At 58.4% G+C, this 21,953-nt stretch overlaps 1 protein-coding gene across 2 annotated transcripts; it reads right to left on the bottom strand.

Moving 5' to 3' along the window:
• Window positions 1–1,421: 1,421 nt before the first annotated feature.
• LOC133211995 (syntaxin-binding protein 1) lies at window positions 1,422–21,226 on the bottom strand. 2 transcript variants are annotated; one of them, XM_061352940.1, is made up of 20 exons: window positions 21,081–21,226; window positions 12,854–12,903; window positions 12,594–12,675; window positions 11,932–12,008; window positions 11,669–11,747; window positions 11,476–11,579; window positions 10,273–10,421; window positions 9,859–9,943; window positions 9,556–9,686; window positions 8,921–9,028; window positions 8,778–8,838; window positions 8,317–8,382; window positions 8,105–8,185; window positions 7,860–7,998; window positions 7,528–7,637; window positions 7,282–7,383; window positions 5,930–6,015; window positions 4,957–5,111; window positions 4,016–4,139; window positions 1,422–2,954 (listed from the first exon to the last, which is right to left on the bottom strand). In XM_061352940.1, the coding sequence occupies exons 1-19, from the start codon at window positions 21,115–21,117 to the stop codon at window positions 4,030–4,032; spliced, it is 1,812 nt and encodes a 603-aa protein (XP_061208924.1). In that variant the 5' UTR covers window positions 21,118–21,226; the 3' UTR covers window positions 1,422–2,954; window positions 4,016–4,029. The 2 variants fall into 2 exon arrangements, with proteins under 2 accessions (XP_061208924.1, XP_061208925.1); XM_061352941.1 differs by lacking the exon at window positions 4,016–4,139.
• Between the last annotated feature and the right edge of the window lie 727 nt (window positions 21,227–21,953).

The following is a 21,953-nucleotide window of genomic DNA, read 5'->3' on the forward strand; positions in this document are numbered from 1 at the left end:
CATGTCCCCCAGGGCAGACACCCTCCCTGAGAGGAGCTGCTCTGACATTGTGTAGGTCCTACCACAACACAGCCCCCAGCGGCAGCTGTGTTTACCTCTCCATAGGCAGAAATACATGCAATTCCCTAAGTGAGCCCCTTTCCCAGGCTTTAGGCTCTTTTGGGGGGGTCATACGCAGGCTTTGGTCTGGATGCCCCTCTCCACCCTCTGCTCTGCCCTTGGGGCTTGAACCCAGCTGGGTTTTCCCTGGAAAAATGTTTCTTTTTGTGATTTTATGTGGATTTTTTCTCCTTTAAGGTAGCTAGAACCAGCTCCATCACTCGGTAAGGGCTGATTGATGGTATAGCATGTGTGTGTGTATGTATATGTACCTATATAGAGATACAGGATGTCTAGATATGTATCTGTAGATATATCCAGATATGTGTCTATATAGTATATACAGATATGTTTCTGTATATAGCTATAGTATATATAGATATGTATCTAGAGCTACAGTATATATAGATATGCATCTATATATAGATACATATATACGTGTTCTGATTTTAATTTCAAGCATAATCCTTAGGGCATTTTTACGGGGTGTTTTTGGCCGCTCCTGGATGTGGCCACCCCCCCGTCTCATCCTGACAGAAACTGAGAAGGATTTGGGCTGTTCCTTGGCATTCCCAAGGGATCTGGGCTGCTGGAGCTGAAAACCACCCTGTGGGACCCACGCAGGGGCAGGATTGAGCCCAGCCAATCCCCCTGCTCCATCCTGAGCATCCCAGCCTGCAGGAGCCCCTGGCTTTGTTTATAGGTAGGACCTACCTGAAGTGCCCATGGTTGTGTTTTACTGTGGCTGTACAAAGCCCCCCCTTTGGAGGGGGGGGGATCACAAATGCCCCCCATGAGTTACTCGGGTTTAGAGCCTCTCCAAAGCCACTGAGCCCAGACCTTGCAACCAGCCCAGGTTGTGGTGATGGGCTGGGAATGGGGGTTCCCAATACTGTGGTTTGGGGTGGAGGGGGAGGGAATTGGGGCACACAGAGGGGCTTTTAAAGAGGGTTTCTATGTCTTTGGTTGCATCTGCTCATCCCTATGTCCCAAGTGTCCCAGCTGGGAAGCACACAGGGCCCATGCAGCCATATCCAGCTCTCCCAAAGGCACCAGCCAGGAGCAAAGATGATGTTTTTTAGCGTATCTCTGATTTTGTAAGGCCAAGCAGAGCCCTTTGGCTGCTATTTTGTACTGAGAGAATCACCTATTTTTGAACAAAATAAAGGCAGTTGGTTGCTTTGCGGCTTTGCCTTCCTTTCCCAAACCACTTCTTGGGCCAATTTCAGCATCACCGCACCAGGATCCTTCCCTTTGGAAGCGTTTGGGGGCGGGAGAGGAGATTTCCCTATCCCCTGAGCAAGCAGCACAGCACAGGCAGGTTGCACTAGGGATGGAGATCGCTTTTATTGAGTCACTCGAGTGCTTTAGTACAGAAGAACAGATATACAGAGATGATACATGTTTGTGCTTCAACACTTTCCAACATTTAGATTCCAGTAATTCCAAGGTAAACAAGGTCCAAGACAGACTAGATTCTTTTTTTTTTTTAAGTTTTCCTTTTTGATAAATTATTTTTTATATAAATAACTGTTAACAGAAAAAATAATAATAATAATAATGTCCAACATACAAGATCCTGAAGCATTTGCATTGCTAAAACCAAGGAACTCAAACAGGGCGGGAGGACCAAGGAGGAACCAACAAAGATCAGTGCAATGATACAGCCTTTGCCCTAAAAATATATATTTAACTTTATGGGCAAGGAATAGATGGGGAAGGAAAGGGGTTGAGGGGGGGGAACCACCAACGAGGCAAGAAAGAGAGATTTAAGGGAAGGAAAAGGGGGGTCACAGCCTTCAAGAACAAAACGATGGACCCCAAAATATTGCAGTGCACCTAACGGCAAGGGAAAAGGGAGGGGGGGGCAATAAAAACCAACTAAAAACCCGAGGTTTGGGTAAATCACTATACACCAAGCTTGTAAGAACATCACAGACACAGTCATTAATATACACAGAGTCTGGGGTGGGGGCCTCGGGGTGACGGCACGCTCAGGGATGCTTCATTCACCACGGGATGACACAAGGAGCCGGGCATGGGAGCGCCGACTTCCATGGGGATGGATGGAGAGGGAGATATATATGTAAAGATCCAGGGGTTCTGTCATATATATCTCTCTCTTTCTATATATATAGAGACCCAGAGAAGGGGGGGCTGCAGCAGGGCAGAGGAGCAGCCATACAAGCAAAACAGGCCCCATCTCCAGGTTTTGACCATTTTGGTCCCTTTTCACATGGGAATTGCCACAGCGTGAAGCATCTCGGGTGCAGCCTGATTACCCCCCCCCTTCCCCTCCATGCCAGATGTTGGCGTGCACATCTGGCAGGAGCACCCACCACCCCATAACAGGAAGAGCCCAGCCTTGCACAGAGGCTGGAGCCATGGGGGGGGGGGGGTGTTCAGCCATTATCCATCCACATGGAACCACATTCCCTGGAGGAGCGTTGGGAAAAAGGCCAGCAATGGGCTGATGGAGCACTCAGTGATGAGCCCCTGGGTGCTCCCAATAGCTGCAGCTACAAATAGAGAGAGAATTTGTGTTCTTTTCCTCTTTTCAACGCAACGCATCGGGTTTAATGTGTTCCTTTTGGGCTGTTGTCCCCTCCCTGTGGATAAAATGAGATTGGGAAAGCGCTGGGAGGGGAATAAGGGGGGGAATCAACACAAGAACAAGATCAAAAGCCGGGCCGGGGCCAGGGCCGGGTGCTGCTTGCACCCAGGGGGAAGGTTGGATTCGGCATCGAGTGGTGGCGGCGGCAGCGCTTCCTTTTAACTGCTGCTTTCCTCCTCTGTCTTATTGAGCTTCTTCAGCGTGTCCAGCAGTTTCTGTGGGGTGAGGATGTGCGTGGACCCTGCGGGGCAGAAGAAACGGAGCGGGAGCATCAGTGATGGCTTTGGGATGCTCCAGTGATGCTGTCCCCGGTTCATGTCCGTGCTGTCCCCGTTCCCGTTCCCCCACCCCGCCAAGCGAGGCCTTACCTGGTGGCCACAGCCCCGCACGCCAGTGGAAATGCTTGCGAGGAAATGTGTTGGGAAGGGTATAATGGGAAAGGAATGGAAAAGGAGACGTGGCAGAGGTGTATGGAGCAGGGTGGGATGAGGCAGGGGGTGACTGTGAAGCAGGGTTATGGTCAGTGGGGACGCTCCTGGACACTTTGGGGATGCCAAAAAGCCACAAGGGATGAGGGCAGGCAGCATGTACGGATCTTCTCCAGCCCCCAGGCTCTTCCCCTGCCTGCACAGAGCATCCTTGGGTCAAAAGGGTGGCTGGGAAGGGGATGGGTGGGAGAGGAGGAGGTAAAGGGCTCCTGCCTTCCGCTGCCCTTGCAGCCTGCCTGGATGCGTGCACACCAGCACATGGCTCATGGGAATGCCATGATGGGCCTCACCGGCAGCCTTGGAAAAGGGACCACAAGAGCAAACCTGAACTTTCCCATCAGGATTTCAGCCCCATCACACCCTGGAGCTGGGAGGAGGGGGGTCAACGGCAGCACCCAGTTGTTGCTGGAAGGGATGAGTGGGGCTGGAGCCAGCACAAGCACCGGGCACTGAACCTCCAGCCCCAGTGCTGGATGTGGGATGTGGGCAGCATCCCGGGATGCTCCGTTCCCCCTGCCTGACCCTGCGATGCTGCTGCTGGACCCTGACCCACCACCCCCAGCCCCTCCAGCCCTGGCAAAGGGGGAGCTCATGGCATGAAGGAGCCAGCCAGGACTGGCCAAGAGACATGGCAGAGGGATGATGGAGCGGCGCTGGATGCTTTTCCCCCTGATAGGAGGAACTTGCAAGCATTTTCCTATCGGAGAACCGAACAAATGAACCCCCCAGTAATAATAATTAAAGAAAGGAGGAAGAATCAAAGAAAACCCTTCAGGGAGGAAGAGTTTCTTTTTCATCAGTAAGCTGCCTTTACTTGGTTTCTCTGGCTCACTCCATTGCTGGAGCCTGATCCTCAAATGATACCCTAGTGGAGTCCCTGAAGTCGGGGTGCCTCAGGTCCATGAGAAATTTGGTGGGAGTGAGAATGTGAGTAGAACCTGCAGGAGAACAGAGCGGGGCTGACGGCTGCGCCCGGGCCCCCCCACACCCTGCAATGGCGTGAGGAGAGGAAGGACGCGGCTGCCACCCGGAGCATCGCAGGCGCATGCAGGGGATGGTCCCCGGAGAGAGGCAGGATGTGATGGGCAGCGGTGCTGGGCCCCGGGGGCTGCGGGAGGTGATGGAGAGGGGGCTGCTGCTCCCAAGGGAATACAAGGAGCGGGATGAGCTGCTGGCAAGAGGCTCTGCACCTCTGAGGTGGTGAGGGGCTCCTGCCCTACAAGATGTGTATCCAGCCGTGCTTCCCTGGTGGGATTTTAAGGGACCTAAAGCTCCTTGCTAACACCATGTCCTCCATGCCTGACCCACGGCTCCTCCAGGAGCTGAACACACATCCTGTCACACAGCTGTTGCAATGTGTGCTATGGGAAAACGCACCTCCTGATGCAGCGTGTGTGCAACCCAAAAATGCATCTCCTGTTGCCCACTGGTCACTGCGTGCAGTTGCACACCTCTACTGCGTGTTTCCTCCCTGTAACAACCCCACTGCCGATGGTGCAATGGGGCTGACAGGAGCAATTCAAGCTGCAAAACCTCCTTCCCATTCACCCAGCTCTGCTTGACCAAAACCAGCCGGGGAGAGGAAAACTGGGAGCCAAGGCAGTCCCTGGGGACAGAGGGGCGACACCGGGCGGCAGGAGGAACCCTTTCCACAGCATTCCAGCTCCCAGGGTGCTGTGGAGGCAGGAACAGGCGGGATGGAGGAGGTGGGATGAGCAGCCAGCCCGGCGGGCGCGGGGACAGGGCCCCACTCACCTATTAGCACTTCCCACTTGCCACTGGCTTGTGTCACCTCGTAGGCGCAGCGCATCTCGTTCATGCTCACACCGCCCAGGATGAAGATGATGAGGCGGGGACCACTCCGGTACTCGCCAGGGGCCTTGTTCTTGTGCCAGTGGCCATAGCGGGCACTAAAGAGAGGAAGAGGAGGGTGAAGGATGGGCATTAAGCATCCTAGAAACGCAGGACCCCCAGAGCACAGGCAGCAGCTCAGGGAGGGGATCCTGCCCCTCTGCTATGTGAAGGGGAGACCCCCCCTGCAGCCCTGATCCAGCTCTGGGGCACCAGCAAAAGAGGGACGTGGAGCTGTTGGAGCGAGGCCAGAGGAGGCCATGGAGATGCTGCGAGGGCTGGAGCAGCTCTGCTCTGGAGCCAGGCTGAGAGAGCTGGGCTGGGGCAGCCTGGAGAAGAGAAGGCTCCTGAAGGGGAGACCTTAGAGCAGCTCCAGTGCCTAAAGGGGCTGCAGGAAACCTGGAGAGGGGCTTGGGACAAGGGCCTGTAGGGACAGGCCAAGGGGAATGGCTTGAACCTGCCCGAGGGGAGACTGAGCTGAGCTCTTAGGCAGAAGCTCTTCCCTGTGAGGGTGCTGAGGCGCTGGCACAGGGTGCCCAGAGAAGCTGTGGCTGCCCCATCCCTGGCAGTGCTCAAGGCCAGGTTGGACACAGGGGCTTGGAGCAAGCTGCTCCAGTGGAAGGGGTCCCTGCCTGTGGCAGGGGTTGGAGCTGGAGGAGCTTTAAGGTCCCTTCCAACACAAACCAGGCTGGGATCCTATGGTTATGTCCCATGCTGCTGTCAGAGCAAGTTCAGCCACGAGTGCTGCTGCAGAGAGGGAAACCGAGGCAGAGGATGCCTGAATGACGGCAGAGCAGCTCGCAGGCGCACAGATGAGGGCTGGATGCTGTCAGTGATGCAGGGATCTGTGTCTGGGAGCGGGGGGTTCGGTACCCACCTGACAGCAGTGGTGCTGAAGGAGGCGGAGGAGCGGGTGGAGATGTACGGGTAGTGCTTGGTGTCCAGCTTGTCATCGATGGCATCCTGCGGGCAGAGAGATGGGGTCAGCGAGGGGCAGGCACAAACCCAAGAGGCCCCCCATAGGGCTGCACCCAATAGGATTGGCCCATTTAGGTCAGGATTCATCTGCATATATTTGCATAGGCTGAATTAATGGGACAATTTGCCTGCGCTCCAGTCATAGGGAGCACTTAGGGCGACAAGGGTGATGTGATGCTGTGGGGCAGCACAGCCTGCAGCACAGGGTAGGATTCCCCCCCCGGGTAAGGGCCCTGCTCCTGCTTTACTCAGTGGTGATGATGCAGCTGGTGAGATGCTGCTGCCTTCTGCAGTCCCCTCTGGTCCTGGGGATGAGATTTAGGGACTCCCTGGGCAAGAAGCCACCCCCAAAGGGCTTCCAGGTGAGCTTTTATGGGCTTGTGGGAATTGCTGGAGCTGCAGCTCTGCTTGGTGGTGGTGCCTTGGAGCAGAGGTGGCACTGACTGCATTGATGGCCCCTTCCCTATAGGGGGCCTATAGGGATGCTGGGGATGGACTCTTCATTAGGGACTGTAGTGATAGGACAAGGGGTAATGGGTTAAAACTTAAACAGGGGAAGTTTAGATTGGATATAAGGTGGAAGTTCTTTACTGTAAGGGTGCTGAGGCACTGGAATGGGTTTCCCAGGGAGGTTGTGAATGCTCCATCCCTGGCAGTGTTCAAGGCCAGGTTGGACGAGGCCTTGGGTGACCTGGTTTAGTGTGAGGTGTCCCTGCCCATGGCAGGGGGGTTGGAACTGGATGATCTTAAGGTCCTTTCCAACCCAAACTATTCTGTGATTCTGTGATTCTATTCTATTCCCCAAATGTGGCTTCAGGGTCTGTGTCTGAGCAAGTGGGATCTGTCCGTGCTGGGGAGCAGCTCTGGTGCCTGGGGTCCCCGGCCATATCCAGGGGCAGCTCCTGATGGGGCCATGCCTGTCCCCTGGCTTGGCTGGGACACACCTGTGATAAGGCCTCCCAACCGCGCCCATCACGGCCACAAGCAGCAAACAGGGCATGGAGCAGGGTGCCCAGAGAAGCTGTGGCTGCCCCATCCCTGGCAGTGCTCAAGGCCAGGTTGGACACAGGGGCTTGGAGCAAGCTGCTCCAGTGGAAGGGGTCCCTGCCCGTGGCAGGGGTTGGAGCTGGAGGAGCTTTAGGGTCCCTTCCAACACAAACCAGTCTGACTCCATGGAGAGGTCATGGTCCTCTGCAGCCCCTTCCCAGGCAGTGCTGGTGCTCCTGCTCCATCCCTGTCCTTGCTGCTCACCTCCATGATGTCCTTGATGACCGGGGTCCATCGGGACAGCTGGTAGGTCTGCTCACTGATCCGCTCCTTCCGCTCGGGCTTGCTCCGGCGGCGCAGGGTGGACTGGGCAGAGGGAGAGCACAGACACCCTGAGACTGGTGCGGGAGCTCACAGGGATGCTGGGGGTATCCCATAGGATAGGCACACCCCAAAGCACGCTGGGTGCTGCGCAAGGAGGACCATGGGCATTGGGAGGCGGACACTCACGTCTGTGATGATGGGCACCCCGAGGTGGGCCATGTTGGTGATGATCTCGCTGTCCTCAGCTGGGATCTGAGCGTGCTGGATCAGCTTGTTCAGGTTCTCCTCAGTGATACCTGGACATGAAACAGGGAGATAGTGTCCTCCTGAGAAATGCCTCCCCATGAGGGACACAGCCCCTCCATTGCCACCCAGCACAGTGGGACCGGTGGTGGTGGGGGATATGGGGCTTCTCCCTCCAGCATAAGCCTTCTAAAGGGTGACAGAAGCTTTTCCACGTGGCTTATGTTGGCTGAACCCTGAGCTGTTCGCCACCACTGCCCCTGTGTCCTCCTCACCGTTCTTCAGGAAGATGTAGAGCAAGATGATGCGGATCTTGTCATAGGTGCTGACATTCCCATCCAACAGGATGGGGACAATGGCCCTCATGGGGTCCTTGATCTTCTCCCCTTCCGCATCGGTGCCCATGGCCAGGTCCTGCAGATAACACACAGCATCCCTCAACCCACGGCTCAGTGCTGAGCTGTGGGGCAGGAGCTGCCAGCTCCAGCTGTCCCCAATGGGGATGTGGGGCCGGTGGTACCTGTTCGACTCGGCACAGCTTGTCCACCGTGCCCTGGTAGTGCTTCATGCAGTCCTCAGCCAGGTGAAGGTGGGTTGAGTACTGGGGAGACACCAGTGCTGCGGTCACCACCAGCGAAGGGTCCCTGTGCCACCACCCCAAGCCCCTGCTTATGGCCAGGGACCCTGCTCCATAGACGGGCTCTCTGCATGGACATCCCACCCTCCTCGTACCTTGCTGAGCTCCTTCTGGTACTGCGGCATCTTCTTCAGCATCTGGGACAGGTCTCTCATGGTAGTCTGCAAGGGAAGGAGCCACGGTCACTCACCCTGGGGGACCAGGAGCAGGCAGGGGGTGAGCTGGCATTGGCAGCTCTGCAAACTGCAGTGATGGGGGGAGAAACCCCCTGAGGACCCTCCTCTGCCCCCCAGGTGCGCTTGGTTGAGGCTGAGATGGAGCTTCCAGCTTCTGGCCACGTTTACATCCTGTTTCCACCACGGCCCCCTCATTGCCACCAGCTCAGGGAACCAGAGGCCCCCATACCAGGGGCAAACTGACCCCAAAGTCACCCCCTTTTTCCAAGCCTAGGACCCCAGAGCCATCTCCCCCCATCAGGAGACCTGAGCACCCTTTGCGGAGGTCCCCATCGAGTGTCCCCCATGCCCGTCCCCAGCCTGGCGGATGCAGTTGTCACCTTATCGCCTGTGTTCATCCTCTTGCTGGAAGAAAACTCCTTCAGGGAGCGGGTCACCTCCCTGGGGAGAGGAGGACAGCGCTGTCAGGGAGCAGGGACACCAACAGGGCTGCGTGGCAATGCCAGCAAGCAGGGACACTCACTGGGACACCTCGGCGATGTGCTTATGGCGCAGGGTGACCCACAGGTCGTCATCCTCATCCAGGAGAACCTCCTTAATCCGGGCTTCCCCAATGCCACTGGTCTCGTACCTGGGAAGAGGACAGGGAGCATCACAGTGGGGTCTGTAGGGATGCGATGTCCCCTTGGTGCCTGGGTTTGAAGGAGGTGGGGGACCAGGGTGCCCAGAGAAGCTGTGGCTGCCCCATCCCTGGCAGTGTTCAAGGCCAGGTTGGACACAGGGGCTTGGAGCAAGCTGCTCCAGTGGAAGGGGTCCCTGCCCATGGTAGGGGTTGGAGCTGGAGGAGCTTTAAGGTCCCTCCCAACCCAAACCAGGCTGGGATTCTATGACATGGGGCTCTTCTCGGCTCTGCCAGAAGCGGGGTGAAGTTGATTCAACTTCTCCCCTTCACCTGCTAAACGCTGTGAAGAAGCCATGGGTTGAAGGCAAGGAAAGCCCCTTTTGCATCACTGCTGCCCACCATTCCCTGCCACACTGCAGGTGGGAATGGTTTCTCTCAGCCAATGGCTTGTGATGGATGGAGGGATGAGCATCCTGCTGCCGCTCATGCCCTGGGTGGGACCATGGGGACTTTGGGGCCAGCAGCACCGCACTCACTTGTAGACATCATTCTCGATGGGCAGCAGGTCGTAGCTCATGGCTTGGAAAGTCAGTTCATGGAGCACCGGGGATGCAGGGTCAAAGCCACGGTCCAGGATGAGAAGCTGGGAACGAGCCTTGTCTGGACCCTGCAGAATGGGGGGAACCATCAGCAGTGGGGCCAGGGGCTACTCCAGCCCCAAGGCAGTTGCCAGGGACACTTTTGGGTCCCCACTTGGGGTCTGTGACTGCGACTGGGAGCTCCAGTGGGACTTTAGGAGTGAAGCATCACCCAAGCATCCTCCCCTCATCCCCGCTCACCTCGCCCATGGTGGGGTCATCAGCTTTGTAAGCATCCAGCTTGTCCTGGATGAGCTGTGCCAGCATGGCGTTGTCCTTGTAATCCCTGCGGGAAGCAGAGGGAGAGGTCAGCTCCCCAGGGCAGTGGCATGGGATGGGGAGGAGCTGCTGGTTTCCCTTTGCCATGGGAGAGGAGGCACCTCAGCAAGTTTTGTTGCCTATTCCCACCTCCCCTTGGAGTGCTCCACTTGGATTTCAGGATCCCAACCCATCTCCCAGAGCATCCTGTAGCACTCTGAGCACTGCATCCATCCCCATCTCCTCCATCCCCACACCGTCCTCAGCCACATCCATGTCCCATGCTCAGCATGGCCCCAGGTGGGGATGAGGATGTGTCCCCATGTCCATAGGGGGTGCAGTGGGTGCTGTCCTTACCCCCGGTACCGCACGGCCGGGTACTCCTTCAGCGTGGCGCAGAGCGTGGCGATCTGCTCCGCCAGGCGCTCCAGGATCGGGTTCTTCATCTGCGCCTTGTGGGGGCTGTAGAAGCTCTGGAAGGAGTCAGCTGAATCCAGGGAGTAAACCTGGGGGAGCAGCGGGAGCGGGGTCAGAGCGGGGGAGCAGCGCCGGTGGGTTTGGGCACTGGATTTAACCCCAGCTGAGCTCAGTGATGCTCGGAGCATCCTTTGGGCTTTCTGTGGTCCCCGGTGTCTTCCCCAGCATGGTCCTTACCCCCATGCAGGGTGAGCAGAGGCAGTCCTGCAGCAGTCGTTTGCCCCAAGTAGGGGCAGAGAGCTGGGGACACGCTGCTCCCCTGGTAAAGACCAGAAGCCGGTTTGGCTGTGTGTGGAGACCACAGAACCACAGAACCAATGGGGCTGGAAAAGCCCTTTAAGCTCATCCAGTCCAACCGTTCCCAGCACTGCCAAGGCCACCCCTAACCCATGGCACTGAGGCCTCGTCTCCACGCTGTGTGAACACTTGCAGGGACGGTGCCTGCAGCCCTGCCCTGGGCAGCCTGTTCCAATGCCTGAGCACCCTCTGGGGCAGGAATTGTTCCTCAGCTCCATCTAAACCTGCCCTGGTGCAGCTTGAGGCCGGTTCCTCTTGTCCCGTCCCTTGTTCCTTGGGAGCAGAGCCCAGCCCCTCCTGGCTCCATCCTCCTGTCAGGCAGTTGGAGGCAGCCATCAGGTCCCCCCTGAGCCTTCTCTTCTCCAGACTGAACCCCCCAGGTCCCTCAGCCCTTCCCCATCACACTTGTGCTCCAGGCCCTGCACCAGCTCCATTGCCCTTCTCTGGCCCCGCTCCAGCCCCTCAATGTCTCTCTTGCAGTGAGGGGTCCAGAACTGGACATGCCAAGAGCTCATCTTCCACCCGCTGCCCCCCCACAAACACTCAAGGGTTAATGGCACCAGCAGGTCCGGCACCATCTGTCCCTGCGGTCCCCCTCATCGCATCCATTCACCCAGGCGGGCTGGCTCCCTGCTAAATCCCCAACAGCAGCTCAGCCCCGACAAGTAATGAAAGCAGACAGGGAGGAAGGGCTGAGGAGCCAGCCTGCGGTGTGAGGCTGACACAGACCCGGAGGGGCTGGAGGAGGAGCCTGAGCATCCCCTGGCTGCCCCATCCCGGCCTCACCTGGGACTCGGAAGGGAGGAAGGCAATGTTGATCTCCGTCAGGGTCTTGATGACCTTGGCAGCACGGGACTTCACCAGCTCATTGAAGAGGGCATCGGGGCAGGCTGTGAGGGGAGGGAGAGGAGGAGCTCAGCATCCCTGCATCCTTGCGTGCCTTTAGTGCCAGGGACCTTCCCTCCCCTCTGGTACTCACAGTCAGTGAAGAAGACATGGGCAGCTCTGTACTTGGAGGTGGGGGGATCCTTGAAGTCGTTGATGAGGGAGTGGATGGACTGCAAGAGAGAAGGCACCGGCTGGGCTGGGCACGGGGGTGGCACCAGCATCCTCCCTCCCAGCATGAGGCACGCTCCAAGCCTCTGCTCCATTGCACCATTGGCCTCACTGGAGCCAAGATGCTCCCTATGGGCCCAGCACGGGCATCCCACTGCCTCCCCCAGCCCCATGCTGTGTATTCACCTTCTCAGAGGGGGTGATGAGGTACACGGCCTCCAGGCTGGGCAGCGGCTCCCGGCGCTTGTTGATGTCTTCCACAACTGGAGAGGGGGAAAACAAGGCCCATGGCAGGGATGGGCGAGGGCAGGAGCTGTTGGACATCCCACCACTGCCCTCCCAGCAGTCCCAGCCCCCGGGGCTGTGTGGAGGTACTGGTAAGCAGTGCATTTGTCCGTGTGCTCCCATCCTGCTGCTGCTTTGGGTTATTCTCACATCCCTCACCTGGAGGAGACCGCACGGGGTAGGGGATGCTTCGGTGGTACCCAGGCTGGGGCAAAACCTCCCAGTGCACAGCCTAGGGTGTTCTGCTGCTTTCTGAGTGCTGCAGGGAGCTATTTAGAGGCTGACATAAGATAACACCTTGTCTGGTCCTCAGGCTGAGATACCACCAGGGAATGAGGTGTCTGGGCTCCTCCGGCCCCAGCAGGTAAGGAGGGAGGCTGTGAACCATCAGGCTGGCACTAGGACAGTGGTCAATGAGCAACGGGAGGTAGCGCATCTCCATCCCAAGTGGGATGGGCATGGATGTACTGGCCTGTGCCACCCCAAGGTGTCTCTGGTGGTCCAAGAGGGAGGTTTTGCCCTTCCCGCAGTGAGGTTTGCTGGGCTGGGAGCTGGTTACTCACTTGTTATGCCCTCAGTCATGATGTCGGTCATCTTGCAGCAGGAGGAGAGCATCCGCATGCTGAGCTGGTCCACCACCAGCACCTGCAGAGAGGGCTGTGAGCTGGGGCACAGGGGGCAGCCACAAGCTCCCCTTTCCCATCCCTTCCCCATCTTTGTCCCATTCCTTCCTCATCCCTTGCCCATCCTGGGGGGCTCCCTGCCTGCACCTACTCCCTGCTTCCTCCTCCTCTCCTCTCCCCTCACAGGGGTTGATGCTCACCTTCCATTCTCCCTTCTTCTTCACTTTCCGGATCACATCGTGCATAATCTCTGCAAGGAAAGGAGCACAGGGCAGGGTGAGCACCCCAAGCCCCCCCTGTAGCACCCCAGGGCCCGCTAACAGCAGCATGGGAGGCGCTGAACCCCCAACCCATGGTGAGCCCCACTCCCCAGCACCTTTCCTAGGGATGGGGCAGGAGACGGGGATGGGTTTGGGGTACCCAGGGAGGGATGCTCACCCCCAGCCCTGTTTCTATCTCATGTTTGGCACTAACAGCAGAGCTCACACAAGTGGGGAGCTATGGGTTCACTGTGGGGAGGGGGGGGTCCCACCCCCCCCATGTCTCAGCCCTAATCTGAAGCACCAGGAAAACAACAAGGGCTTAAGAGCTCCTTTTAGAAACAAGACTCAAGCGGCCTCAGCCTGGTCCTTGTAATCCCCCAAATCCCATTTCACCTCCCGCGCTGGCCGGGTTTATGCAACCAACAGGGACAGCAGCAGCCGGGGGTCCCCCCGCACCCCTCGGCCCTATGGCCACCCTGCACCCATACACCATGGGGTGCCGGTGGGGCTGCTCCCTATGGGGTGCAGGTTAAGGCCATGTGAGGAGTGGGGTGCAGTGGGTGCCCCTTGGGGGGCTGGACTGCGGGATAGGGGGTTTCCAGTCACATGCACTGCCAAACATCTGCACTGGGGGGTCCCTGAAGGTCCCTTTTGTACCCCATGTATGAAGCATCACCCCTCGCACAGCAGGGATGTGCTGGGAACTGCCCTGCTGATCCTAAGGGAGAATCTGCATCCGTGTCCTCCCCATGGTGCTTCTCCCTGGCTTTCTGCCCTGGGCCTCTGCTTCCAGGACCAGGGACTGGAATGCCCAGTTAAACCCAGCTAAGGGATGTTTCTATGCTATTAAACACACGTGCTATGTGCAGCCCGCTACTGAGGCGTCACTGCCTTGGCTCCCCCAGTAAAGCTCTTTTTGGGTTTATAAAGTGTCTGCCCCCTTCTTCCAGTCTCTCTGAGGGGGAACAAGTGAGTGGCTGCGTGCTTCTGAGTTACCCCCAGGGATAAACCATGACACAAAGCTTTTGGAGGCAGCCGCTGCACATCATCTCCTTCCCAGTGACGTCTGCCTATGGGATGCTCCAGAAGGATGCTGGCCATCAACCTGGAGTCCTGCCTGCCCTTGGTCACATCCTTTAGCCTTTCCATCGGTAAAGGGGATGGAGATGGGCACAGCTGGGGTGGGAAAAGCTGCTGCACACCCATATGTGCTACCCATCCGAATCCAGGTCATCCACACAGCAAAAACGTGGAACGGGAATTGCTCTCCCCATAGGCAGGAGCCTGGCCCCATCCTGCGCTCTGGTCCTTCGCTGGTGCAGGAGCACAGTCGGGAAGCAGGGATGCCAGCCAGAGCATCCCTCCTCTTCCTTCCATTACTCACATTTGGCTCCTTCCCCGGAGCAAGGCTCCAGGAATAACAGAGCTGTTTACAAGGCAGCTCCCGCCCTCCATCCCACCCCAACAACCTCAACTGCAGACTATGTGGAGTGAAGCACAGGGGCCATGGTGGTGCCCCACTGAGGGTGACCAGGGTCAGGGTCTGGATGCCAAAAGGCTTCCTGCCCCTGTGATGGCTTTGCTCTAGGGCTGGGAGGGGAAGGAAAGAAGGAAGGAGGTTGGGAAAGAGCATCCTGGGGCCCATTGGTGCAAAGGCTCCATTGCTGAAGCAAGGAGGGGACAGCCCAGGACATGGGAGCCCCAGAGGTGTCATGGAAAGGGTGGAATGTGGGAATTCGGGGGTGCAAAGGAGATGGAGAAGGGTGCAGCCTATCCCTGGGGCTGTTCTGGCTCATGTGGCTGCTGGGCAGGATGTGAGCACATGGATGGAGGTACCCAGGCATCACCAAACAAGGACCCTGCATCTGCTGCTGGGTGGGAGATGAGCACATAGGGACGGATGAGGCACCAAGGGCTTGGCCAAGGCCAGATGTGAGAAGATACCAGACCTGTCCTTGAGCGGGGCAGTTCCTAAGCAGCATCCCTGGCACAAGCATATCCAGCCAGGAGAAAGGATGCCAGCACATACCGCGCTGTTGATGTCTTGATGCTATCAAGGATGAGCAATGCCAGGGAAAGCATCCTTAAGCCAATTCTTTATGGCCCCTTCCAACCCTAACCATTCTACGGTCCAATTCCACGCTCAAGAGAAGTTATAGGATCAGCAAGAGACCCTTCCATTCCCTGAGGTCCTCAAGTCAAGCCTGGCCACCTCTTGTGAACCATCAGCCTGGCACCAGGACAGTGGTCCATGATCAACGCGAGGTAGTGCATCTCCATCCCAAGCGGGATGCTCTTGTGTTCCCACATTAGCAGGTCAGATGTTGCTACCAGTGTCCCCAGGTTGTCTGGCCAGCCAGGGCTGTTGGACTCTAGCATCAGTGGGTGATGCTCACGGCCAAGCTTTTCACCTTCACCAGGGGAAAAAATGCATATGTGCATCTCATCCAGTGCCTTCAACACTTGGCTTGTCTGGACCTACCACACTACATCCGATTCCTTCAGGCTGGAATGATTTTAGTTCCAATATCTACCAAGAACAGACAATACAGACAGCTCCAGACTTATCCTCCAATGCAGAGACAACACCAGTGCCTATGGACAAGGAAGCACATCCCATCTGCCAATGGAGGACTGCGACACATGGCACGGAAATGACCCACTGCATCATTTCCAAGCAGGGCCAGAAGGTGGTGACACGGTGGCCTAGTAGGACCTGAGCCTGTACATCACTCCAAGAGGCTTAGCCCATGGTATTTATAGCAAGCTGGCTGGGCAACAGCAGCCAGCCCCATGTCTCCAACTGGTTGTGGGGGCAGAGGAACCAACCCTGCCATCGTCTGTGCCCACACAAAGCCTGTGCTGAGATGGACCCATCTGGGATGCCCCAATCCCGTTATCCTGCTTCAGAAAGAGCCTGGAACCAGTGGTGGAAGCAGTGGAATCACATCCACCAGGAGCACCATGATGGGTGAGGGATGCTGCAGGCAGGGACCACAGGAACCCAGAGTGAAGTTTGCTCAAGACCCACTTCTCTAAAGCTGTCGTGCTGCATCTCCAAGAGGAACATGTTTGGTTTGGGTTGACTTGGCAACTGCTTTTTGCTGGTTCATTAACTAATTGCTTAAGACAGTGTGAATGTTGCATAGACATAACCACAACTGAATGTAGTGGAGCACGGATCTACCTCTGAGCATCCTCAGCAGGGATCTCAAGGTGCCAGCGCTCCATCCTCAAGCAGTCCCCAGTAAACCAGGCTCCATGGAGCAGAGGATGGCAGGAAGGCAGCAACCCCATTGAGGACACAGAGGATAACTTCACTTACAGGAGGCAAAGCCTGGCTGGTGTCCTTCAGTGCAGGTAAGAGCCACCCCACGGGTGATCTGAGTCTGGAGAACACTGTGTCCATAACCCAAGGCTCACATATCTCCCCTGCAGCACTCTGTGTCCTCAACACCTTGCTGGAGGACACGTTCCTCACGTGGGAACCTGACAATGATGCAGCCCAGGTGCCATCCAGCTCCAGTAAGTCCAGAACCACCCAGGCTCAGCTTCACCCTTTCCTCCCCAGCCCTGGATGAGGCGATCTTTGCTATTTTCACCCACATTCCTCCTTTTCCTATTTGCTCTGCTCTTGTGAGGGATGCACCAAAACCATGGGAAACCTGCAGAGCCCAGAGGGGACAACAGGGACGTGGAGGTCTTGAACTCAGTAACACAGCCAGAAGGGAGGAAGGGAAATGGAATGCACGATCACCGCCATGAATGGCTCTCGCTGCCTGCACTGGGGAACTGCAGTGACGTTCACAAGGGTCTCCCTGTGGGACCACTCCTGGCACTGATTCCTCAGGTGTGCACAAGGATGTGGGAGCTGAGCAGGTCTGGGTCGAATCAATGGGGCACAGAGCACATCAGGTCCCCTCTGAAGGCATCACCCTTTAGTTACACTTGTCCTCTTCCACCGGGTGATTCCATCCCTGGGGGATGCTGTACCTGGATGCTTTGTGCCAAGAGGAGCTGCAGCAGGACAGCACACACGGGGTGTCAGTGTCCTGGAGGGGAGGTGACCCCCTCCCAGGGGTAAGTCACCCCTTCCTATGTGTGTGACCATGACTTTCTGAGCTGGCTCTTCTCTGCCTTGAACCAAGAGGGTCCAGCCGATGCGTGGCAAGGTCCGGATGATCTTTGCCACTCGCTTAGGGACACAACTGATGGGCTCCATCAGTGACCCTACAGCACACGTGTGTGTACACGTTCATACGGGAAACACGGAAGCCCCTACGTTAATGCACCTCCGGCTCCATCTATTTTTGCACTCTCCCAAGCACAAGAGCCAAGTCCCTTCCCGCACTGTGAGTTGGTGGACGCAGCATCTGCTTCTCAGCGTGCAACCAGAAGCCATGTGACAGTGATTCTCTTTTTAACCGTGTTGGTTTTGTGGGAAGAGGGAAGGAATCTCTCCTGGGATGCTTTTCCTCAGAGGGGCAGGAGAATCAGACCCTTCTCCCTTCTTTTGAGAGGGAAAGGGTCCGAGTTCCCTTCAACCTTCTTGCACAGGCAGACACCGGTGGGTGGATGCGATGCCAAAGCGAGGTTTGTCATTCCTGGTACCCTGCCATGGTCATGCGTGGACAAGTATCCCTCAGCCCTCCTTCCTTCCCTGCCCTTGGGACTCCCCGGAGCTGGGCACTGGGACAGGGCACAGAGGCCACCATGTGCAGGCAGGAGGATGCAATGTGCATCCCTGCAATGGTCCCACCAGCAGCAGCCAGCCCTGTGCCCTCTGCTGCCTCCTCTCCCTTGTCAGACCTGGCTCCGGGGCAGCACACAAGCCTTGAGCTGGGCATGGAGCATCCTCCATGGGCAGCATCTGTGCCCTTGGCACAGGGGTGGTGGGAGCTATGGGGTGCCCCATGCATCCTGGGGGAGTGACACACCAGCAGGTCCCCATGGCCCCTGCCTGTGCCTCATCCCTGTCCCTGGAGGTGCAGCAACTCCTGCGCAGCTCGGAAGGAGCCTGCATCCACAAGTCATCACGTCCCAATGTGGACCCTCGAGAGGTTCAGATGAGGACACTGGGTGGCACCATGGGTGCTGTGGGCCCATCAGACCTCATCCAGGCAGGATTTAACCATGGGGCTCCCCGGTGGGGCTCTGGCAGGCAGCACTCCAGCACAGGAGGCTGTAGAGCAAGGATGCTCCGTAGGAAGATCAGCTCCTGTCCTGGGGGAAAGGTGTTTTCCTGCTGTCTCCAGAAGGGAGCAGGGTTCTCCCTTATCCCAGGGCTGCTCTGCTGCTCCCATCTGTCCATGGCAGCATCGTGAGCAAAAGGAAGAAGCCCTTGGGGAGGTTTCTCTCCTCTTGCAGGGGCCCGGGGAGGGGTCAGATCCACTGTGGGCATCACTCCAGCTGCGTGTCTTGCACCAGCCCATGGCGGTGGCAGGCACTGTGCAGGTGTCACCCCTGCAGCAGGCCCGGCTTGGTGATGGTTCAGTGAAGTAAAACCCAGCCACCTCCTCCTCCTCCTCCTCCTCTCCACTGCAGGGTGCTGCAGGGGAGCAGGGACCAGCCTGGGCAGGGGAAGCTCAGGGCAAGGAGGCCCTGGGGCAAGAGAGGATGGGGAATGTGAATGCGATGGGGATCAGAGGAAGATGTGGGGATGGGGGGGGCTCAGAACAGGGATCAGCTCCATGCTTGGGTGAGGTTTTGCAAACCAGAACCAGAGCAAAGGGACTGGTTCTCAGTGGGGTCCTTGGGAGGTGGCTGCAGAGGGAGCAGAGGCACAACAGGAGGACGTGGTCCTTGGGCATCGCACTCAGCTCTGACCCCGGCTGAAGGAAAGCAAGTCCTGAAGGGATGCAGCCATCCCTGATGGATGCTGCGGGGGGGCGCAGGGACACCCCCAGCCCGCACCCCATGGCTCTATGGGGGGGACAATCTGGTTCTGCTCATCTCCTGCAACACTCACCCACCTCATCCCCCTTCCCACCTCTCCAGGGGCCTCCAAACCCTGCCGTGTCACCAGCTGGTCAGAGGAATAATCCAGGTCTGGAGGGAAGCCAGGGCAGAATGCAGTGATGGAGGGGGGGCCTGGCAGAGCGAGCCATGGCAACACAGCAGCATCCATCCAGATTTCCCTCCCTCCGTCCATGGGGGAGATACCCTGCCATGGGAGTCAGCCCCAGGCTTGGACCTCTTGCTCCTTAGGAGCATCTTCTGCAGGAAAGCCTTAGGGAATCCCTTTCGAGCAGGCTGGTGCAGTGGGGGAGAGCCGTGTGCCATCCGCATTGGTGCCCAGTGGGGGAGGTCCTGGTACCCTGCTCCTGACTCCAGCTGAAAACAGCACCTCAAGGCAGGACCGGACCCACCAAGGGCAGGAGCTTCCCATGGGAGCCCGAGGAGGGATGGGAGGGCTGGAGCCCGCAGGGTGCTCCTCAGGGGCCCCGTCCCTCACTCCTCTGCAGCATTTTGCCTGCACATCCCTGCTCCCTCCTTCCCAACACCCCCGCTTCCCTGATGCCCGGCTCCCAGTTACCGCTTCCAGTCTGGAATGAGATTTTTCAGGGAAGCACAGAGCAGTTGGTTACCCTGAAGGGAAGGATGGAGGCAGGTTTCCATGATGTGTGTGCGTGTGTGTTGCTCTCCCCCAGCCTATTCCAGCGCAGAGACAATGAATGGAATAAGGGACATGCAGAGGAGCTGGTCCCTGTCCCCTCTATCAGGAGGGCACTGGGAGAACCGGATGGGGCCTGGGAGTGGGTGGGTGGCAGGAGGCGAGGGGACCCCTCCTAAAGCAAACCCAGCAAAGAGCCAACCTCCCCCCTCCCCAAAGCTCATCCTGCAGCAGCGAAACAACCCCTTCCCTCGCCTTTTCCCTTTGGTTTTCCAGCCCGATGGGCTCAAACCCCCAGTGCAGCACCCCGGGGTGCCCATGAGGAGGAAGGAACAGCTCAACCCCCCCATCCTTGGGGCAGGGTGATGCCTGGGAACAAAGCAGGGCCATCCATCCAGGGGGATCCCCCCCCCCCCCTTTCCCATCGCATCACCACCCACCCGATCACACCACCAGCCCCGGCTGCACCATCCGCATCCCCACCGCGGGGATGTCACCCACAGCCACACACATACAACCCCCCCCCCCATCCCAGAATTACACCACAAACACCGCCCCCCCATCCCCCAAAAACACAGGAATCCGGGCCCGGATGCCACGGAAATAAATCCCGCAGGAGGAGCGGGGAGGGACGAGAGCGGCTTTTCATGGCTGCGGGGAGCACGGGGAAGTTTCACCGGTTCCTGCCCTTTTTTCCCTCGGTTTCAGCCCAATTTATGCATAAATACAAACAGGGGGGGCCGCTTTAATTTGCCCTTTGGAAGGGACCCCCCCATTCCCCCCCTGCTTCCAGCCTGGAGCGTTTTGGGAACCCCCCCCTCCTTCCCCCCTCCACCCCCCCCAATGGAGACGTTGCAAACAGCGGCTGCAGGAAGGAAGCGATCGCGGGGCCCGGAACCGCCGCAGGACCGGGACCCGAGGGGCAATGCCCGTGGGAAAGGGGGATTTAGGGGGGGGTAAGGGATTGGGGGGGGCGCACCCCGCCCCCGGGAACAAGGAAGCGGCGCCGCGGCCGGGAAAACACCGATATCCATAAGGAAAACCGCTGGAAGCGGGTTCGCTGCGGACAAAGCGAGAGGCCTGAACCAACGGCCCCCCCCCGGCCCTGCTCAGACCCCCCCCGAGAGGGGGGCGAGCGGCTCTTCCCCATCATGCGATCCCCCCTCGGCCTTTAGGAGCTGGGGGGGGGGGGCAGATTCAGGCGCTTTTCGCTTCCCTCTTCCCCCACCCTCCGTTTTCCACCCCCCCCCCCCTTGTCCCCTCCCCTCGGCACTGCAGAAAAAAACCCCAAACCCCCCAAAATGAATAAAAACGGGAGGGGGGGGGCAGCAAACCCCGATCGCACCGGGCCGCCCTGTCCCCACGTCCTGCCGCCTGCCCCATGGGGTGGGTCCCTTGTGTGCCCCCCCCCAAGGCAACGATGCCGTCCCCGGAGGGCCACACTGCGCACCCGCAATATCCCCCCACCCCCGGTAAAAGGGAGGGGGGGTCCAGAACCCCGTTACTGTGACACCCCCCTCCCTTCCTCCGCGGACCGGACACGGATCTTACTTTCTCCCACCACAGCCTTGAGTCCGATGGGGGCCATGGCTCCGGGGGGGGGTCCGCAGCGGCTGGGGCTGGGGGATGGATATGGGGGGGGGCACCCGCACGCACCGGAGCCGGGCGAGGCTGCGGGTGGCTGCGGCGGGAGGGGGGGGAAGAGCGAGGAGGGGGGGGGAGACCGCGGGGAAAGGGCGGGGCTTAACTGACCGCGCGCGCGGGGGGCGGGACTGCGTCACTTGGCCCCGCCCCTCTCTCGCCGCAGCGGAGCGCCCCCTGGCGCCGGCACAGCGAACAACAACGCGAACCGGGGTGGGGTGAAGAGGGGGAATGGGGAAGGAGGGGATGGGAGCGCATGGAGGGAGATGAGGGGATGTGTCCGGGTGTGTGCGCCATGGAGCACGGGATGGTTTGGGTTGAAGGGACCTCAAAGCTCCTCCAGCTCCAACCCCTGCCACGGGCAGGGACCCCTTCCACTGGAGCAGCTTGCTCCAAGCCCCTGTGTCCAACCTGGCCTTGAACACTGCCAGGGATGGGGCAGCCACAGCTTCTCTGGGCACCCTGTGCCAGCGCCTCAGCACCCTCACAGGGAAGAGCTTCTGCCTAAGAGCTCAGCTCAGTCTCCCCTCGGGCAGGTTCAAGCCATTCCCCTTGGCCTGTCCCTACAGGCCCTTGTCCCAAGCCCCTCTCCAGCTTTCCTGCAGCCCCTTTAGGCACTGGAGCTGCTCTAAGGTCTCCCCTTCAGGAGCCTTCTCTTCTCCAGGCTGCCCCAGCCCAGCTCTCTCAGCCTGGCTCCAGAGCAGAGCTGCTCCAGCCCTCGCAGCATCTCCATGGCCTCCTCTGGACCCTATATCTATATCTATATAGATGTATCTATACTTA

The sequence above is a fragment of the Neopsephotus bourkii genome, unplaced genomic scaffold (assembly GCF_033783945.1).
Source record: "Neopsephotus bourkii isolate Nb327-2 ecotype Australia unplaced genomic scaffold, CSIRO-AGI_Nbou_v1 NB_659, whole genome shotgun sequence".
Taxonomy (NCBI): domain Eukaryota; kingdom Metazoa; phylum Chordata; class Aves; order Psittaciformes; family Psittacidae; genus Neopsephotus; species Neopsephotus bourkii.

Coding starts and splice junctions, on each gene's coding strand:
- LOC133211995 (XM_061352940.1), bottom strand. CDS start 21,117: ATGGCCCCCATCGGACTCAAGGCTGTGGTGGGAGAAA. Junction 12,904..21,080: donor CAAGGCTGTGGTGGGAGAAA/GTAAGATCCGTG, acceptor CTTTCCTTGCAG/AGATTATGCACGATGTGATC. Junction 7,384..7,527: donor GGGTGCCCATCATCACAGAC/GTGAGTGTCCGC, acceptor CCCTCTGCCCAG/TCCACCCTGCGCCGCCGGAG.